Source organism: Lissotriton helveticus, chromosome 9, assembly GCF_964261635.1.
Source record: "Lissotriton helveticus chromosome 9, aLisHel1.1, whole genome shotgun sequence".
Lineage (NCBI taxonomy): Eukaryota > Metazoa > Chordata > Amphibia > Caudata > Salamandridae > Lissotriton > Lissotriton helveticus.
Window position 1 is genome coordinate 1238332681 of NC_136070.1, and position 22452 is coordinate 1238355132.

Sequence of the window (22452 nt, forward strand, 5' to 3'; positions counted from 1 at the left end):
TTGGGAGTTTTATAAGACCAATGAGACACTGTAGCTAGCTCGGTAAGGGGTAAGTTGGGTACTAAGGTGAGTTTTGGGTCACCCTAATTCGCCGAGGTTCCAATCCTCTGTGCACAGTTCTGTGTGAGAACAGAAACCCTGCGACATGGCGCCCAACGATTTCGGTGGTCTTATATTATGACACTCGAGTAGTATATCGTTCAAACCTTAACCCCTTCACGTCCGTTTCCGGAAAACGGGGTGTTGGTGAAACCTACCTATTTCTTGAAATAGGTCTTATTCAACCTTGATTCTTTCTAAAACGGTTTCTTTGAATTACTACCCAGTTGTGCTACAGAGTATTCTTTGTATTTTCTTATTTCCAGTGTTATCATGGCGGCGGTAGCCATTGCGCAACATAGTCACGTAGCGGTGCGCACACATCTCCAGACGTACCACGTCCCGGTGGATGGAATGGCTGTGATTTTAGTGGTGGGTGCAGATCCGGCGTTCCCTTTTGAGTTGTTTTACTCTTGGGTTACGTTTCCGGCGGTGGATGCAACTTCTGGTTTGTTCCACTCCTACACCGCCTCCGCTGTCCCGGCTGAATATACACCGTACAGGGCACTGGAAATACCTATTGATCATTGGCAGCATCGAGTTTGGCTTGATGGCGCCCTCCCCCACTCTTTGCCCGCTGCGAGGTTAGGTCCACTCTCAATTCCAGGTGCAAACTGGCCTGCGTTGGGTGGTTTTACCCCGCACCCGAATCACGGCGCTTGTACCCTTGCAGAAATTCGTAGGCTACATGTTGTTTCCATTTCCGTGATTCGAGCATTAGTGCAATACATCGGTCGCCATCTACCTGGTGGTCCCCAGGGGGGTGCGGCCGTTCCCATGGATCGAGGCGGTATACGTCTTAATCCGGTGATGGTAAATTCGGTTTTTGGTGCACGTCCGGTTGATAACGATGACTTCCCATTCTGGCTAGCTGAGAAGTTTGACCAACTGGAGGCGGTGTTTCCGAATTCTACTCCTGCTGACAAGCATAGAATGTTGACGATCACTTTACCGAAGGATTTAACTCCTGAGCTGGTTGACTGTGAAAGCTGGGGGAAAACATTTGAAGCCGTTTATACGAGGTGCTTTGGCACCCCGTCTATGAATGCACTGCCTGAGATCATTAAACGTGTTCAGAATGATCACGGACCAGAGGCAGCGGTTGAATTGGGTATGCGCCTGTGTGGTTCTTTTGAGATTGTAAGTGATCTCATACTCTCCAATGTTAAAGGAGATGCGGTGAACTTTCAGGTGTCGAATGCTTTGGCTGCTCTGCCCGATGCCGATAAACCCCGACAGTTAGCAAAGATAGTTGTGGCCGCCTATAAGACAATTGGCCGCACAAGTAGAGGTCTGAAATATTTTTCTGTGAAGGAGAAAAAACAACCACAGGGACAATCTGCAGTGTCAGATGTCCAGACCAAGTCCAAAAAACAAAATTGGCCTAAAAAACAGACACAGGGGAAACAAATTAAGCAGACTCAGGATTCTTTTCCTGCACAACAAGCTCCCGCGCCGACAGAAAAAGTTTATGATTTGCGCGATCGCGCGATGATTAAATCACCTGATCGATTTCAGGGTTCTGATCAATGCTCTCCTCGTTCCTTTCAGGACACATCGGCCCCGAAGACCGGTGGAGGAGGAGGCGGACGGGGACGTGGTGGCCAACAAGGACGTGGCCAGCCCCGCCAGACGGATGGCGCAGCGAAGCAGGAGGATTCTACGCCAAAGCGTCCGCAGTTTGCGAAAAAGAAAGTCGCAGCCTTAACAGTGCATAGATATGCCACAGATAGTGAGAACGCGGCTTCGGAATCTGACGTGGGCTCTGACCTTGCTGGACAGCGCGGCGGAGATTACCATAGTCAGAGAGGCGCTCCGTCCACTACTGAGGGTGAAAGCGACTGAAGTATACGTTGTAATAGAAACAGCCGATACAAGATTAGCTCCCCCTGAAAGACTTTATGAAATTGTCCTGTTGATTGAAGGTGACATACAGCGTACCGTCAGAGGGGTATTTTGGGAGAATCTTTCTTCTACATATGACATTTTGCTTTCGGAGGCTGACTGGCCCCCACCTTTTGTGCTCGCGGCGCCGCGAGGGGAGGAGGTAATCCTTCCCAGTTTCGTGAAAACTGTCTCAACAGAGCATGCGCAGCATTTTGCAGAAGAGTGGGCTCGGGCTCTTGCGCCGGCTCTGTACCGCAACCAATGTGGTTGGGATAAATTGTCTCCTTGCCACGAAATTCCGTTGCGGTCTCAGCCGCAGCCTCAACCTCAATATCCCATTCGGCGTGAAGCAAAAGCTTCCGTCGCAGAAATACTTGAACAATTGGAATATCAGGGAGTTATTGAAACGTGTGTGTCACCGATGAATAATCCCCTTTTTACTGTGACCAAGCCTGACGGATCATATCGTTTGGTATTGGATTACAGGCATTTGAACTCGCATTGCCGTAACTGTGCAGTACAGAATACTCACGGCTCTGCCCTTGTGGATAGTCTAGTGCGTAAGCGTTTCAAGACAACGCTTGACATTTCCAACGGTTTTTATGCCCACAGATTGGATAGCTTTAGCTCCCAATGGACAAGTTTTACGTCCGCTGGTGTGCAAAAACGCTTCCGGCGCCTTCCAATGGGCTACAAGAATAGTCCTGGTGTATTCACCTCCAGAATAGTCACTCTATTGGAGAGTATCGATCCGGATGCATATTCTTATGTGGATGACATTTATCTCACAGACGACGAAATTTGGATGCATCTGTGTCGAGTGAATTCAATCATTTGTAACTTTGCAGATATGGGTTACAAATTTAATTTTGCAAAATCGCACATTGCAGAACACACAGTGTTGTTCCTCGGCTATGAGCTGAACAATGAAGGTAGAGGTTTGGCTCCTCACTTCTTGGAGAAATGCGCACAGTTGCGCGCTTCTACAACACTGAAAAAATTACAGTCTTTGCTGGGCTTCTTGAATTTCGGCAGAACTTACATTCCGGAATATGCCCAGCGTATCAAGCCTTTGTATGCTTTGATACAACCAACTTTCTCAAAATCATGCTGGCTGCCTGAGCATTCAGCCATTTTGCAATCCTTGCAGGCTGATCTGCTCACTTCTAAATATTTACTGACTCGTGATAACCACACCAACCTGGTAATAAGAATAATTCCTGGGACGGTGGGTTTCACGTACCTCACTTTTAATGAAGGAGACACAGTACCTATTGCTTACAAGTCACACTTGTACACTTCGGCTGAATTGCGGTTTCCCACTGTGGAAAAGGTTTTAACTGCTGTACAGATGGCGATTCTTAAGGAACGAGCATTGTCACAGGGGAAACGCATGTTAGTGGTAACACCCTGTCCTCATTTGGAGGCAGTCACGAAAGCCAGTGTACCAAATTCAAAAGCTTTGCACCCTCGGTGGATTCAGTGGGCTGCGTCCTTGACGTCCACGGATGTCACGTTTATTTTTGACGCCTCATTACGGTCGCAGGAGTACTTGCAGTATGAGTTTGTTCATCCTGCTCCTCTATCTATGCGGCCTTTGGAGGACTTCCATTGCATCATTTACACTGATGGTTCGGCGCAGGTTGCGCATGGCTCTAAACATGCCTACGTTTCCGCATGCGCCATTGTGGTCGGTGCTATGTTGAACGATGAGTTCATTTCCAGTGAAGTGCACACCTTGCCCCTGGGCGACTGCACCGCACAATTAGCAGAGCTTCGTGCTCTTTTACTAGCGTTGGAGTACGCAGATCCAAGTGTTACTACTCTCGTTGTAAGTGATTCTTACTACTGTGTCCAGTCTTACAATGAAAACTTGTTCTTTTGGATTCAGAATGAATTTCGTGATTCCAAGGGTAGCACAATAAAACATAAGATGATCTGGGTTCGAGTGGCGGAACTTAAGGATAAGTTACCACTTGTTTATGTGATTCATACTCTTGGCCATCAGCGCGTGGGAGTCCACGCTGTTGGTAATTCGCTTGCAGATGAAGCGGCGAAATCAGCAGTATCTACATACTTAGTTGCTGCAGTTACTAGATCCAAAACCAAGATTGATAGCGACATCTTGGCGGCAGTTGCTGCCTCTGAGAAGGGAGGTAAACATCCTTCGGGATTCCCTTCGAAGTACAAATACCACTTAAGTCCCGAAAAGGTTCCTTTTGTAACAATTCCTGATGTTGGGGAACGGCTGATTCCCAACTCGGATCGCAGGGCAGAATTGATTACAGCGGCGCATGAAGGTGTGGCGTCTGCGCATGCGGGCGTCTCAGCCACTGTATCTCTCTTACAACAACGTTTCTGGTGGCGGGGACTGTACAAACAGACGGGTGATTATGTCCTTCTTTGTGACATTTGCCAGCAGGTTAAACCTCCAACTGCTGCGCGTCCGCCACAGACACAGTTGTACATTTCTAATAAACCACTAGGATGTGTTTATTTAGACCACTGCGGTCCTTTTTCATCTGATACTGTGTATAAGTACATCTTAGTAGCAGTTGACTCATGCACACGCTTTGTGTGGGTATGGCCCCATCGCAGCGCTGATTCACGGACTGTCATTAGAGATTTGCGTGTCTTTATAGGGATTTTTGCCTGTGGTACCTTCCATTCGGATCAGGGTCCGGCTTTCGCCTCTAAGGCGTATAAGGATGCCATGAGTTCGTTGGGGGTCCAAGTCAAGTTTTCGTCTCCCTACAGACCTGAGGGTAACAGTGTAGTTGAGCGAATGAACCGTGATTTAAAGCAATCTTTGACAGCCCGAGTTATAGGCACTGGCAGAAACTGGCTGGCTCACCTCAATGGCGTGCAGCGTGCTCTTAATAATCTCCCTAGAAGGTCTCTGGGTGGGCGGACCCCATACGAAATGCTCTTTGGCATCAAGATGTACGTCCCTGACCTTGACGGTCTAGACTGTGTGGTTCGCGCCACTTCCTTTGACGCAGATGAACATTGCAATGTTTTACAGAATCTACAAAAGACCAGAGACAGTCTTGCAAAAGAACATTTGCCCTCCACGTCGGATGATGCGTTGCAGATCCCGGTAGTCGGCTGGCTACCCCAAGTTGGAGAACTGGTTCGAGAGAAGATCGATAACAAGAAAGAATTTGGTCCTTCCTATCGAGCTCCGGTTCCAGTCCTTGGAGTGAAGGGCACAAGAACAGTCATTTTACCACCACTTCCTGGTCGTAAGGAAAACAGGTTTATTTCATTTGACAATGTCAAGATACACAGAGTGGCCGATTCTTCTTAGCATGACACCGGCTGTTTCCTGTCCTTCCATTGTGAGAAATTCAGTTATGCCCACTGCTTCTAATATTGAACCTGAAGTGCCCATCGAATTACCTGCTATTTCCAGTCCTTTGTTAAATAATTTACCCGGAACTAACGTTGATGAGATAGACTATGCCTACCCCACTGATTTGTCCATGCCTGACCTGCAAGCACGTTTAGCCACGGAATCCAGATTTTCATTTGACTCTGCTTCCCTTGCCTCGAAGAAACCCTCTCGTATTGCAGTTTATGCTAGCCTGTTTAAAAAACATTTTTTGATTCCCCCTTGGACATACATTTGGCTGGTCCTTTTTTCAGTTTACCTTTTTATGTCAATTGGTTTTGTGTTTTATTTTTTTCGAATCATCAATGGACACTATGTCGAGGAAAGAACATGCATTACTCATCTAAATGGAACTTTGGCCCCGCTTTCCTCGTCACATTCTACACACAGATTTAAAAGAGACTTGACTTTGGTTAACATCACAGCATGGCCTGTCCTTGATGGAATAGTGTGGGATGCAGTTCGGTTTCAGATTCATGGCCCAACGGAAGTCGTTAATGTTCCTAATGTACTTAGAGTGAATATGGGGGATGTGGTGAAACGGAACATTCGTTCTGATGACTGGGATGTTAATGCTGTAGAAAGTTTATTTTCTGATTTGCAATACTATGCTGCCTTTGATGCTGAAGATTTATATTTAGAATCTGCTAATTATGGTGAATTATTCTGCTACCAACATTATGGCAATCACTTCTTACACAAAACATCATCCCGAAGGGATACTGTTAATTTTACTCAGTGGGAATATTGCCCAGCACCTAAACAAGGGAGTTCAGAAACATTTCTGAAAAAGTATACTTATTTCACTGACTTTAACCAGTCCAATCCCGAGTCCTTTTATTTTAAATTTCATAAAAAGCCAATGTCCAAGGTTCGACTTACCGATACTAAATTGTTGTATTCGAAGGCCTTCCTTGATCAATTAGTTACTGGAGGCTATGAGCTATGGAAGGAAACAATAGACCTTAAATCAGTTTGGGGTTCAAGGGCCTGGCAGGTACAAGGCACTGAGGCTTTGCACCGTGCATGTCTCATCCCGAATCATATGTTGTTTTTAAATGAAACAATTTCCCAGACCACATGCTTTGGATTGGCTACTTCTAAAAAGTTAAACACCCCTACTTTCCCGGAGTTGGAGGAATATAATGGTTGGAGTAATTTTACTCAGTTGTCCATTAGAGAATTACAGGCTCTACTCCTTAATTCCTCCTTTAACATTTCCTGTATGAATCCAAAGGGTTGGCTGCTTTGGCACCGTAGTGCTGATTCTTGCCAAAATAGATTTTTGGGTTTAACTGACGGTTTTAAAACTGTTAGATCTGATCCCCGGTTTGATTTGGTTCACACTGTCACCACTTATTCTGTAGGCAAATTGTGTCAAAATTGGCTGAAACATTCAACTTTACCTGCAGTTAAGAGTCACCTTTCTAAACTGAATGCAGACGTGGATTTGAATGATTTCATTAAGGGCCCGGCTGGTGGCAGGTCGAAAAGGTGGATATATGGAGTTTACAATGAAATTTGGAAACTATCACAGATTGAGGCTGCTACACGCCTTAGGGCTATTGATCAGGCGAATCTTGAGAAAGTGCTTGCAGTTGTTGACAATAGTATTAACGTGCTTTCCTCTAGAATTTACACATTGGATAATATTGTGTCGTCAGTTGTCGATATTGTGCATGATGAAGTGTCAGTATTATATCATGGTCAGAATCAATTACGATCAATCATGCAGTTTGCATGGACCCTACAGACTCTAAAAAATGGTAAAGTTCCCTGGGGGTACATGAACGTTTCTTCTTTATTTGCGCCGTTTAATTTGACTGACAAACAACGCTTGCTTTCAATGCGTGATGCTTCCTTTTCTATGTTACATATTGAAAGGTTAGTATCTTTACCTTTTTCCGTGGCAGAGGCCACTGCTGCAACGTGGCTTATCCACGGTTTAATAACGCTGCCTTTTGCTTTATATAAGTTTTCAAATTGTATGAAATATGTACCCATTGGTCGTTATGAACCTTTAGGTAGCGGTTTCCTTCATGAAGTCTGGTCGCTTCCATACACATACAGATGTTTCAAGGATGACCAAGAAGTTTATCTGAATGGGGAGGAGTGTACTGAGACGCCAGATCATTCTTTAATGTGTAGACACATACAGTTACACGGTTCATGCAACAAAGACCGACCGAATATGGCTTGCGTTTTGCAAGGCACGCCCGTTCCTGCTATTATCCCCACGTTTAAATTATTAGAAAATGGTAGTTATTTAATGCTCAATAATGAAGACTGTTGTGGGTTAATTAAAGGTATAGCTTTTATCGTAACAGTAAGTGAGCGGGTTATTTGCTGCAGAAATGTGCTGTATCCTCCCACACATGAACATAGGGAGTCTTCCATCTGGCCACAGATACCAACCTTGGGAGCAGAATTCAGCGGCATGGCAAGAATAAGGGCTCTTTTGTCCCAGAGAGAGGTGGCCTTGAGCTCGGCCCGTGAAACTTTCGTGCTTCACATTGCGAACACCCGTACAGAGGTTCAGGCACTTTTAAATACTGATTTGCCTTTGCATTTCGGAGAGATGGTTCGTACTATCTTTAACGCATCCTCCACGAAAGGGCTAGCACATTTTTTTAAAATTGTTAGCAGTGGTCTCGTGACTTCCTTTGAAAAGATTTTTGGATTCATCCCTGCTTTCTTCCATTCTATTTTTTCAACGTTGTTTGGAGGATTCCCATTTTTACTTGCATTAGCAGCGGGCGCTCTAGTGGTTTTCTGTCTTTTTAAATATGGATGTCCTTCCTGTGCAAGGCCCCGCCCAGCAGCTGCTAACGCTGTTCCGCAATCGCATGCTTGAATATTATGGCACACTGCCGTTGGCGATATTGAGCACGGCACATGGATTATCTTTTCGATTCTCCTACTTCACCTGTGTCCAGCCTGTATTTCACTGCCTGACCTGTGATTTCCATTGGGCCATTGATTTGTGTCTCTGCGGACCGGTTTCTCCTGACGTCGATTTTAATCAGCTGATGAGTCCTATCATTACTCACGAGTTGGTTTGTTCTGGCGAAAGGATTATGGCCTTAGCAGTGGCGCATGGACTAATTGGTCCCTGGGATATATTGTCGGCAGCGCAAGAATTCTTGGAACTGGGCTTTCTTGAAAATCCACCGAGCTGTCCTCTGATAGTGATAGAGGATCCGGTGCTTGGAGAACACGTATGTTCTTTTCAACTTTTAAATTGGATGGCTGAACTGTTTTCGGATGAAGACGGTGATTTCCTATTGGAGGCTGTTGCTGCTTATTTTGCATATACAGTTATGTCATAGACACTGCCTCGGATTGACATGCTGAGCACTAGCATTTCATTGATTTTATTGACTTATTTGTCAAGTTTTTTTATTATTTCTTTGCCTATTGGCTTGAGCCACTATATAGTTTTGGGCTATTTTTTAGCATTACATTTTTTATAGATTTGTAATGTTTCGCTTGAGAACCATGCTCATTTACTGATGCGTTCTGCTCTCCTGTGATGGCACTTCTGTTATCGTATTTAGTCCGTTCTCGGATCATGGGGGGGTGTCATGTAGCTCCTGAATATCCTTATATCGTGTTAAGTTAGCATGGGCCCATTAAGGGTTTAAACGCCATTTTTCCTTTTTGCAGCTTTGCACACGACACTTAGTTGTTGACTTAGCTTTCAACCTAGTAGTCCGTCGTGATTTACATGAGAATAATATGTTATTACTATGCTATCTGCTTTGCTTAATAAACTGTGTCTGTACAGAGAGTGCTGATGTTTTAAGAACAACACGATACAGAATTGTTATGAGGTCTGATCTTCACGACTTCATAGTCATAACAAAAGTGCAGCCTCTGCCAACTCTGGCTTCAGGCGGGTTTGATAATGCTTTGCTCGAGGCACATAGAACACACTTGATGCAGTGCACATGAAGAGAGAGCTGGTGTATGCTGATGTGATTCCTTCATGCTAGGACACTAAGGTATGGGCCCGCCCTAATACAACCCAAAGAGACCTTCTTAGCAAATAATATAATATGTGTGTTAGGGAGGGTGAGATATAAGTGTTGTTAACTCTTATTCATTTACAGCATGTTAACATGCTGTCATCATTCGCTTTTTATGGATTAGTAACTATGCTGGTAACTTTGCTACTGATAATATGTTTACTTGTATTATCTAAGATACTGCGCCTGAGAAGACGGCATTAGTAAATAAACATTTCAAATGCTCATGTGTTCTTCTTTACTCCATGTTCTGGTTTGTAATGACAGTATAACGAAAGAGTGTTCATGAGTTCCACGTATCCTGAGGTACTGTAAGTTCATGTTCTGGTTTGTCTAAACATTGGGAGTTTGATAAGACCAATGAGACACTGTAGCTAGCTCGGTAAGGGGTAAGTTGGGTACTAAGGTGAGTTTTGGGTCACCCTAATTCGCCGAGGTTCCAATCCTTTGTGCACAGTTCTGTGTGAGAACAGAAACCCTGCGACACTCTCTCACCCATTACTTGTTCCCTCTACCTGCCCTCTGTGTGGCTTCTGTCCCCCCGCCTTTCATGTTGCTTCCCACAAGTGCTCCTTCTACATTGTTCCTCTACCCAGTCGCTCCATTATGTTTCCCTACCTGCGTCATTTGTCATGAATTGTCCCCATCTGCACCCTATGTGTTGGTCTCCCTACCAGTGCTTAAAAAAACGTAGTTGTGCGCTACTTATTTTTGGGTCGAGCCTAGCAGCGTGTATGCGCTACTCTGCGAGGCTTCTTGCGTCTACTCTGTGTGGGTCTGACTCCTCCCACACATTATATTGGCTTTTGCATATGTCTTTCAACAATGAAAGCACCCAAATTGCTGAAGGCGAGTGCATGTCCCACCTCTTTTGTAATGTTCACTCCCACAGAATTTTGCTCTCTGGAGCGAGCAGTGGCGCGCAGGGTGGCAGCTGCATTCCTCGTGGGTCAGGTTACTGTTTACACACAATGCGCCATGCTTTTGCTTGTTTAAACATGTTAGCATGAGCCTTTTGTACATACACCGATGAGACTTCTCAGAATACCCCTTCAAAAGGCAAATTCTATTTCCTCTTCTTCTCCAGAGCAAAGCTATTTTAATACAGCATAACAACTTTACTTCTTAAAGTTTCCATTTATCTCCATAGTGATGTCTAAATCGAATTAATTCCATGTTTTGAAGCATGCATGTACTTAAACAGGCATTTTCAATGCAATAGGTCTCGCATTTACACAAGTTTGAGGTATTGACATTGCAAACGACAATGCATTTTATTTTTTGTTTTTGTTTTTGACACATAAATATAAGGCATTGTCATTTGCAATGCCAATAGCTTAAACTTGTGTAAATGCGAAACCTATTGCATTGCTAATGCTTGTCTTATTTTCCAGTCCTATTCGGAAAATAGGTAATTTTGTAGATGGAAGTATGCACTGCTTTGTAGTATTTTTTTTGTTTGTTTTCTTTAGCCATGATTAAATAAATAAATAATACCTATTCTTTCATCTGTCAACTCCCCCCCAGCCGCGCCCCGCACACACGCGCTTACCTGAGCCGGCCGCTGCTGAATCTCTACTTCTTCGAACAGGTCGATCATGTTTCCGGAATCTGTTTCTCCGTTTGCTTAGGAAAATTATTCCTGGTTCTCTCTGTCTGTCTGTTGTTCTCCTTATACGTTTCTAAAACTCTCTCTTTCTCACTCACTGTATCCATCTCTTTGTCTCCCTCTTTCTCTTCCCTCTGTGTCCCCCCTCTCTGTTTCTGTCCAGCTTTGTGTCTCCTTCTGTGTTTTTCTCCTTCCCTCTCCTGCTCTATCTACTTCCCCTCTCTCTTGCTTTCTCTCTCTCGCTCTCTCTTTGTCATCCTTTTTCTCTTTTTTATGTTGCTTTTAGTTTTTTTCTCTTTTGCATTCATCGTCTCCCTCCCTCGCTCTCTGACTGTCTCTCACGCTCTCTTCGCTCTAGCTCTCTCTATCTCTCTAACCCCCTCTCTTTCTCGCTCCTTGTCTTTTGTTTTCTCTATTTCTCTTTCTCTCTCAATCTCTCTTTTTTTTCTGTCTTTCTCTCGCTCTCATATTGTTTTGACCTGACCTGGTAAAGGCATGTGAGGACAGTGGGATAGAGAGTAGAAGCGGTCTAGAGGCTAGGACGTTTTGTAAATTACTAACAATTTGTTTTGTTTGTGAGTTTTACAAATCAATAAATCTAAACATAATACAATTACACTGTAGCCCAGACTTCAGACTCTGATGCACTCTCAAGAAAGGTGCATGCACCCTTGAAAAGCACCTTTTGCAAGCACATTGGCAGAATTCTTATAGTTTTCCAATACACGTTGGAAGTGGTTGACAACGCTTCAGTCCTTGCCACTGCCTTGCAACTCCTTGACCAGTGTGCTCCACAGAGTGGGTAAGTCTCCCAGTTTGAAGACCACTGCTCTACAATCCCATCCATCCCACCTCCCCCCCAACTTTAGAAAGGCAGCGTTACAACACGGTCAAAAACGTAGCATTGGTGGAAGACATGGAGATAAAGTGGACCCAATAGGGGAATAGATTCAACAAACGCGTGCATTAGAGGGATTGGGTTTTTGATGAGTTCAAGACTGGAAGATACAAAATAAAGGAGGCATTTCTGAGTAAAGCAGTGTAAACAAGTAAAGTAAAGTAAACAAGTGTCAAGATAGAGCGAGTAAGTGTGTAGACACTTTTAGAAGGGAAACATCCTTTACCCTGCAATATCAACAACATCCAGCTTTTACAACGACTTGCTGTAGGGGGCGCGTTGTTGGACTAGTGTTGGATTTTTAAGTCCAACATCTTCCCCACTGTTGCGTAGACTGGAGTTGGAATTCCAAAATCCAGCACCCCCTAAAGCAAGCTGTTGTAACGTTTTGAGTGGTAAAGTAACATGTGGGAACGTCGCAGTCGCGGTAGTGACTACTTTGTAAAGGCATGTGGGGTAAATGCATGTGGAGTTCCATCATACAACCCTCTCGGAATGCAGTATGGTATAACTGTGAGGCGCATCGGAACATGGACTGAAAACTTGGTTTCTGAATGGGAGGATACAATACTTGTATCGTGTGTCGAGCCTAGTCATTGAGGTTTGGTTTTCCAATGCCGGAGTGTTGACTTATTGACACAGCTCTCTATTTGCAATGCCATCCTAGGATACCTCCCCCCATTTCCCAACTCCTCATGGTACCCCTATCTTCTTCTCTTCAAAGCGTCCATGTGGTTTGGCCTCGTGGCCACAGAGGAGCCCACGATGGAGGGATTCACCTCGACGTCTCTGATGGAGCTGACGATGATCCCCCACCTTGAGTCATTGGATTCAGTTGAGCGTGGTCCACTGGAGGCCCGGGAGGCCGGCCTTCTGACCAGCCTCCTCCAGGCCGGCCAAGGCTCGGGCTCGTCCAGCCAGGAGAACGAAGAGTCCACGATACTACAGTCGCCGCAGTATTTCTTGGAAGACGGAGCAGATACCAACGAGACCAGCTTGGACCTCGGCCCACCAACAGGTAAAGTCTTTATTTCTACTCCTTTGAAAATAAATAGGTTCTTGTTTTTGTACTTAAATATTTACTGTTCAGTTTTATTAATTTATGGCACAGTTTTAGCTATCCCTTCTAGTGCAAGGTAATAATAACATGTTTTATATGTGCTTCCTACTGCACTTCTGCTGTTTCTATGTGCTGTAAGTACACATGATAGTGTTAGCTCATTAATAGTATTCCATTTACCAACCTCAGAAGGATGGAAAGCGTGGTCTACTCTGCCCTTCAGATGTCAGCAGCAAGCGCTGAGTTAGACTGATTCATCCTGTGGTTTTTGTCATTTCTAAGCTCTGCAGATAACATGTGTCACTATCAGCTAATTTAATGACACTAAATCTGCCCACTTCACAAGGGTTGAAAAAGGGGTTGCCCTTGTCAGGAGTCCAACTCTAAGCCTTCTGGTCACACCAGACGTCATGAGTGAGTGTTAAATTGACTGCCCTATCTTCAAAGCCGGCTGAAGAGGTGGTTTAATGACTTATTTTCAAACTCTGTACCCAGGGGACCTCTGTTTACTTGTGCCTGCTTTAACAACCTATGTGATCCATGAGAAATCAATTTATATCCCTGTGCATTTGTGCCTTACTAACCAAAATTGGTTTATATTTAGAAAGACTAAAATCAGTCATAAATGTGCAAAATAAGAAGAACATCAACTTAAAGTCAAGTACAACTTTATTCGATTGCTATTTCATACAATCATAAAAGTACAAATTAAAAACATGTATCTAGTTAAAAAAGAGAAAGACGTCCTATATATACATTACTGGTTCAAATAATTGTACATTAACTGCAAAATCATTTAAAAACTACACAAAATATTAAAAAGAAATGGCACTAGGAATCTGGGGTCATAAAAATACTTAAATTCATCAGAGCAGCACCAATACCATTTTACTATCATATGACCTTTAGACTTGAGTTACCATCATTTTCCTGTGGTTAACAACGTGCTTTAAAAACATTGCTAGCTTCCAAATTATATGTACATTATCTAGGAATTGCAAAGCCATGAAAGGTGACCTACACTGTCTAATCCCAAAACATTTTAGAATAGAAACAATCCACACCTTCCTCAGTTCACTGTAGAATTTGCAAAACAGCAGCACATCAGCTTAAAATTAAGAAGGCACTGTAATTGCGAATTCACTCGCTGTTGTATACGATAGTTGGATAATTCGGCTAGCTCAATGTTCACAAAAGAGGCATCTAACATTATTTTGGGTTCTTCAATTAGCCCACCACTCTAATGAGTTACTTGTCCCTAAAAATGCAGATGAATTTTCAGATTAAACTGAACTACACCTGAGTCTCTTCTAGTGCAGACATTTCTCGAATATCTATAAGTATTGACATGATACAACCTTGCATAACTTCTCGTCATTTTAAGCTGAACCCCGAAATTCTGACTTCCTTCTACTCCCACCCATGCTATCTCCAGTGCCAGTTGAAGAATGGTTAGCCTCAGCCAACTGCTGGACTGCCAGACTTCCATCGACCAAACAGCCAAACCCTCAGGCTTCACTCTGGACAGGAAACTGAATTTCTTAAGCCTCATCAAGGCAATAACCAGATTGGCCAACTTGTAACTCAAACTCATCCGGGACATCAAAGAATAAATACCAATTCAATAACTGCGAGTGGTAGGTTTCACAGGCATTGCTCCTTTCCATTTTTGAGTACGGGAATGCCCTATTAGCCGGGATGCCCAAACCTCCCTTCCCTGTTGAAAGTCACTGCACACCTGGACTCAGGTGCAAATGGATCTGACAGCATCACCCCAATCCTGTCCTCTTTAAACTGGCTGCTCGTTGAAGGAAGATCCATGTGTGAAATTTAAGGAACAGGAAAAGTGAAGCAGGAAGGTGTCAGTATAGTGAGGATTTCAGTAGAAATCCTCTAAAAGAGAACAAGTGTTTAGCATATTGTATTGTATTGTATTTGCATTTATATAGTGCTTACTACCCCTGACGAGGGGTCGAAGAGCTTTTTAGGTGAGTAGCACGCTACTCCGGGACCCATAAAGGAATTAGTGTTGAATTAGTATAGTGAAATATGAAATTGATTTAAGTGATGGATAGGTTAGTCAGTTATTTGGATTCGGAAGGATAGCAGAAGGATAGAAGAGGAAAAAAGGTTTGTATTTATATAGCGCTTGTTACCCCTGATGGGGTGTTGAAGCGCTTTTTGTGGCAAGTAGCACGCTGCTCCGGAAACCCATACAGGATTAGTGGTGAATTAGTATGGTGAAATATGAAAGTAATTTGAGTGGTGGATATTAGTCAGTTATTTGGAGTGAGAAAGATAGCGGAGGGATAGAAGGGAAAGAAAGGTTTGCATTCATATAGCACCTGTTAACCCTGATGGGTGTTGTAGCGCTTTTCTGGTGAGTAGCATTCTACTCTGGAACCCATAAAGGATTAGTGTTGCCAAAATATGAAGTAATTTGCGGGGTGGATATGTTATTTAGTTATTTGGATGGAGAAGGGTAGGTGGCGGAATAGAAGAGGGACTTCCCACTCTCAAGAATGGGGCAAGCAGAGAGGTCTGTACATCTCAAAGTCCAAAGGGGTCCTCCCTAAACTCTAACAAACATTAATTAAAACACACAGATACATTCTCATCATTCGCTCCTCACATCACCCTTCCAGGAGCCAATGGTGTTGCACTTGGTGTGCACAGTGGCAACATCTTCAGATGTTCTCATCCAATGAAACCTGGACATTCACACGACCTTGGGTAGTACACCAGTGCTGAAAGCTGATGATAGGAGGCTTTTCAGCCAATTATTTCTTCACCTCTCTGCCAAGATTTTCTTCTTTGGCCTCAATATCTCTAATACACATCACTCCTTTCTCTAACTATTGAAGCCTTGAACCTGTATCTGCAGACGAGAGAATATGCAAAGCAAACAAAAAATGTGTTTCAAAATTCGGGCCTAGTTAAATTAGCTTAGTTGAACACTAAAATGTGCACTTCGACTGCATGATTATAGGTGCACGTATAACTTCAAAATAAATGCAGCATTACAAATCTAAGTCAGGTGAATGAGTTCATGCTGATATTGTGCAATGCACTTTCAGATAATTGCAACATGGCTTGAGACATAAGGGTAAATATGTATGAGAGCTACATTTATTCATGGTTAGGCTAAACATTAATGTGCAGACATTAATGAATCTCTGGTTTCTACAGTGAATGAAATTCAGTAATACATTTGAATACTTCACTCAATAATAAAGTTAGGCACACAGAGTATATGGTGCTAAGGGTACGTAAACGTTGTGCTTTTGTGACATGTAAGGGTAGAGTTAAATTGGGCTGCAGCAGATACCACACGCCATCATTCCAACCGCATACCATCCCAACCTCACACCATCCCAACGGCACACCATCCCAACCACGCAGCATTCCATCCACACACCATCCCAGCCACACACATCCCAACCCCACAGTATCCCAGCCACACAGCATCTCAATCACACACCATCCCAACTGCACACCATCCCAGTCACAACCCATCCCAACTACACACCATCACAACTATGCAGCATGCCATTCACACACCATCCCAGCCACACACCATCCAAACCCCACACCATCCCAGCCACATAGCAGCTCAGTCACACACCATCCCAACTGCACATCATCCCAACCATGCAGCATTCCATCCACACGTCATCCCAGACACAAACCATCCCAATCCCACACCATCCAAACTACACACCATTCCAACCACACACCCTCCCAGTCACAAACCATTCCAGTCACAAACCATCCAAACTACACACCATCCCAACCGTACACCATCTCAGTCACAAACCATCCCAACTACACACCATCCCAACCACACAGCATTCCATCCACACACCATCCCAGCCTAACACCATCCAAACCCCACACCATCCAAGCCACACAGCATCTCAATAACACACCATCCCAACTGCACACCATCCCAGTCACAAACCATTCCAATTACACACCATCCCAACCACACACCATCCCATCCACACAGCATCTCAATCATACACCATCTCAACCGCACACCATCCCAGTCACAAACCATCCCAACTACACACCATCCCAACCACGCAGCATCTCAATCATACACCATCTCAACCGCACACCATCCCAGTCACAAACCATCCCAACTACACACCATCCCAGCCACACACCATCCCAGCCACACACCATCCCAGCCACACAGCATCTCAATCATACACCATCCCAACTGCACTGCATCCCAACCACGCAGCATTCAATCCACACACCATACCAGCCACACACCATCCCAACCACACAGCATCCCAACCACACACCATCCCAGTCACAAACCATCCCAACTACACACCATCCCAACTACACCCCATCCCAACCACACAGCATTCCATCCAAGCACAATACCAGCCCCACAGCATCCCAACTGCACTCCATCCTAACCACACAGCATTCCATCCACACACCATCCCAACTGCACATCATCCCAACCACACACCATTCCAGTCACAAACCATCCCAACTACACACCATCCCAACCATGCAGTATTCCATCCACACACCATCCCAGCCACACACCATCCCAACCACACAGCATCCCAACTGTATACCATCTCAACCGCACACCATCTCAGTCACAAACCATCCCAACTATACACCATCCCAACCACACAGCATTCCATCCACACACCATCCCAGCCACACAGCTTCACAACCACACACCATCCCAACTGCACACCATCCCAGCCACACAGCGTCCCAACCACACACCATCCGAAATGCACACCATCCCTACTACACACCACTCCAGCCACACATATCTCAACCAAGCAGCATTCCATCCACACGCCATCCCAGCCACACAGCATTCTAACCACACAGCATTCCAACCGCACACCATCCCAATCGCACATCATCACAACCGCACACCTTCCCAGCCACACTGCATTGCAGCCACACTGCATTCCAGCCACACTGCATTCCAACCACACACCATCTCAACTTCACACCATCCGAACCACATACCATCCCAGCCGCACACTATTCCAACCGTACAGCCTTCCAACCACACAGCATTCCAACTGCACACCTTCCCAACCGCACAGCTTTCCAACCTCTGATACTTATCCTTCTCCCTGGTGCGAATCCCTCCCTATCCGGAGCTCGCTTCTTAGAGGCCAGGCCTGTCCTCACTTAAGACAATTCACTAAATTATTCATCACAGCGCGGCTCAGTTTAGTTGAATTTTTTATGAGGCCCTTAGATGTTATTTTTAAGTGAGCTCGGCAGCAGAGTCCCGCAGTCCGACAAGACACGGGCCAGGACTGGTGTGCGTCCGAGCTGTGAAAACAAAGAAACCTGTTCCTACAACTATCATCACAATGATTTTATCACTTGTGTTTGTCACCATCGTCTTTTTATTTGGGGAGGGCTGCTGGAGGGAGTTGAGTCCTTCACAATATCTCACATGCCTTTGATCACATTTGGTCTTTCTGTCGCCTAAAAATATGCGGTCATGCTTTTCTTGGTAATTTTTGGCATTAGGAATTTCTTGTTAATGTACACATGCACATTCATAAACACAAAAGCAAGATTGTGAAGTGCAGTTGCACTTTATAACTTTCTTTTGTGTTTAGTTTCTCACTGGGGAATAATTGTTTGCCTGATGTAACCCCTCCCTTCCATTTGTCACCAATCTGTCTCTGCAGGGGTCGACTCTGGCCTTGTGCTGGGGACCAGCTATTGAGTACTCTGGTTCTGGTGTTCATCCCTTGCTTCCTGACCTAGCCCCACAGGCTCCTTCATGGAAGAAACTAGAAGCGGGGTCGTCCAAAATCGCAGTATGTCTCAGTTACAAAGACTTCATCAACTAGACTATGCCGTCTCCTAATTTCACTCTCCTTCCAATCCAAGTGTCTGCCATGCCCCAAAAGTGACAATCCAGGTCAAAGGCAACATCCTCTCTGAGTAAGGACACATACCTATGGCTTTAATTTCTGCCTTATTGCTGCCTGGTGGTATACCTGCGCCACTGGTGAAGACTCACCAAGGAAAACCGTGATGGACCGAAACGTATACAGAGTTGCTTATGTTTACTTCTGGTGTGGTGCGGAAGATGCAGCTTACCTGTTTGGAATGAACTATTTTTTCGGGGTTGGGCCAAGATTTATTTGCCTATGATTGGTCCCTATCTCTAATGGTACAGATGAGAAAATGAAAGATTAAATGGAATGGGCCCAGAGAAACTATCAGTGGTTCTGACGGACTCAGGCATTTTGGCCAAAAATTACACACAGGTTTCCCAGTAGGTTGGTATTTTTAGTTACCTTCTTCTGACAGCTGGTTCTTGTGTTTGGTTTCTGGGTTAATCTGGCTTCTGTGGGGAGTGTGTTCCTTACTCTTTGAAATGTAGTAGATCTTCCATGGCTTTAAATTCCAGAGCTTTGATCTTGCAATTATCCTGTATATTTTGCAGTCGACTAGCAATGTTTCATATTTCCTCTAACTGAAAAGCATTATCGAAGGCCTTAGAACAAAAGTCTCTGAACCATCTGCCCATCTGTACTATTCTGGCTCTTATCATGTTTTACGTGCTGACATTGTGTTGTTTTACCCCAGAGTCCACTTACTTACCTGTTGCTCTCCCAATCAGTGCTGCAGTCTCCTGGGCAGGAGGCACACCCATACTTTACTCCCACCAATATTCGAGGAAGGGGAACCCTACTTCTCCAAACCATGTATAGACTGGTTGGTGGCGTTGATTTATGATCTGGGGTACAAGCCTTTTTACTCATCACCCCTGGGCAAGAGAGGCACACCGCCTAATTGTGTGAAAATCAAGTTGTGTCTTATTTGTTGTGCATAGTCTCCAATCCATGGTACGACGGGAGTCTCAATGAAGATAGACGAGCCATGCGAATGGCAGAGCGCACCTGGAGGGCAGCTCCCTCTGCACTGCACCTGAAAACCCTGAAGAAAAAGAGAAACGCCTACTTCAGGAAAATAAAGCGCTCAAAAGCAAACTTCTTCAGCCTCCAGCTCGACCAAGCAAAAAATCGCCCTAGAAAACTGTTTGAGTTAATCAGAACACAAGCCAAGGAACAACCCCAACCTCTCAGTACTTTGCACGAAGCACCCTCCTGTGAAGACTTCGCCGCTTTCTTTACCCCAAAAACTGACAACATAAAGAATGATCTCCGCGCTGACGCAAGACTCCACAACACACTCAACTGCATAACACCCACCGAACCTAAAAACAATGCAACATGGTCAACCTTTGAAACCTACTCCGAAGAAGAAATAGGCAAACTGCTCAGCACCTTGAAACCTTCCAATCACCTCACGGATCCCCTCCCTGCTAACGCTGTCAAAGACTTCACCCCACTGCTCCTTCCTCTCTGGACTAAAATTATCAACAGCTCGCTCCAAGAAGGAACCATCCCTGACTCCCTCAAAGTTGGACAAGTCACACCTTTGCTAAAGAAACCTACTGCCGACCCATCCGACCTAAACAACTACCGTCCCATTACCAATATTCCCACTCTCGCCAAATTATTGGAAAAATGCGCACAACTACAACTGACTAAACACATTGATCTGTTTGATCTCCTCAACCCTCATCAATCAGGCTTCCGAGCAGGACACAGCACTGAAACTGCTATGACTCACATAATTGACGACGCCCTTCAAATCCTAGATCAAGGTGATACCTGCCTCCTCATCCTTCTTGATCTCTCTTCAGCATTCGACACTGTTAAACATGAGAAGTTACTCGATCTTTTGAACACAAGAATTGGTCTTTCTGGGACTGTTCTCAAGTGGTTCACCTCCTTTTTACACAACAGGTCGCAGAAATTCAAGAGTAACAACCTGATGTCCTCTCCAATACCTGTTTCGTTAGGCGTCCCCCAAGGATCTTCCCTATCACCAACTTTGTTCAACCTAGTTATGGAACCTCTCACCACCTTGCTTCAAGCATCCAATGTACTTTTTCACATGTACGCAGATGACACCCAACTATATCTCAAATTACAATCCCCCAATGACATCTTAGATGTCCACCACGCAAACCTGGCTTAAACAGTTAACTGCACTCAATGTCCAACCCATCATAGTGGACTCAGCGAAATCCCTAGGCATAACTCTCGACTCCAACCTCAACATGCAGCATCATATCAGCAAGGCTACTAAGGGAGCGAACTTCCAAATCAATACCCTGAGGAAATTGAAACCCTTCCTCCCAGCCAAATACTTCCAAACTGCAGTACAAGCACTAGTAATCCCGCGAATTGAATACGGCAGCACCGCCCTCTGCGGTCTCCCGTTAACCACCACTGCACCCCTAAGAGCCTCTCTAAACGCTGCAGCCAGACTCATCACTGGATCAAAAAAACACTCGCACATCACCCCTGACTTGAAAACACTGGACTGGCTGCCTTTTGAAGCCAGAATACATTTGAAAATCGCCTGCATGACACACAAGGCCCTACATCTGAGCTCTCCCGGATACCTCACTCAGAAGCTGTCAATCTCTGGCGGCTCTAGAAACACTAGAGGCACAAACAATCTTCTACTAAAACCTCGAAGATTCCGGAAGGAAAAAACTTATAAACGCTCTTTCTCAGGAATGGCACCCAGGATCTGGAACTCACTCCCTCCTGAAACTAGGCTCATCTCCTCCACTACACTTTTTAAGAAAGAAGTGAAAGCTATTTTTATGGCCAAATACACTTGACCGATTAGCGTGGATCTGGAAAGACTCTACACCGACCTGTATTACTCTGTTCGAACTCTATGACTATGTATTTCACCTGTATTATTGACGCTACTGACTATCTATGCACACATTTAACTGTAATATTTGTATTATTGATGTGCTGTACTACTTTGCTCCCTCACGTACCTACCCTTCCCACTTATTATGTTTAATTCCACTCTCTTGTTGGTATTCCCGGCTTTGTAAAGCGCTCTGATATCTGCAAAGATCTTGTTCGCGCTATATAAAACTTTCAAAATAAATAAAATAAATAGTGTCTCTGTTGTGCAAGTGTGTCTACCTTAGAGTAAGGGCACAGATTCTCTGACATAGGAGGAGGGTTCCCCATCCTTGGTGACCCTATGGCACAGCCAAGACTCATCGCACTGGACACTTCTTGTCTTTTCCTCTCTCTTCTCTCCTCCTATAACAGAAATCCCCTGATGCAAAGGGAGCATCTCTTCCCAGCTGTCTGAAAGGGGACTTAAGGGCGGAGCTCAACACGGTTGGTTAATTGGAATTACAAGAAGTCATTGTAGTTTTTAAAATCTATATTGAAAACCCGAGGCTTTAATATGTTAATAAACAATGATTGATAAAAGACACAAACAACAAATCTATCAGAACTAGCAAACACTAGAGTCGTAGATGTAAAATATAAGTAGCCACACTGGCTAACATCATACAGGGTGCCAAGCAGGCCACTAGTTTGTAAATTACAACACAGGTGT

The 22452-nt window shown here is 44.6% G+C and overlaps 1 protein-coding gene across 2 annotated transcripts in view; it reads left to right on the plus strand.

Moving 5' to 3' along the window:
* PODXL2 (podocalyxin like 2) overlaps positions 1-22452 on the plus strand; it is a 272175-nt gene that overhangs the window by 126040 nt on the left and 123683 nt on the right. For both annotated transcript variants that reach the window (XM_078662430.1, XM_078662431.1), the window contains exon 2: positions 12640-12933. In XM_078662430.1, the coding sequence (XP_078518556.1) occupies positions 12640-12933 (294 nt within the window). The remainder of the gene's footprint in view (positions 1-12639; positions 12934-22452) is intronic.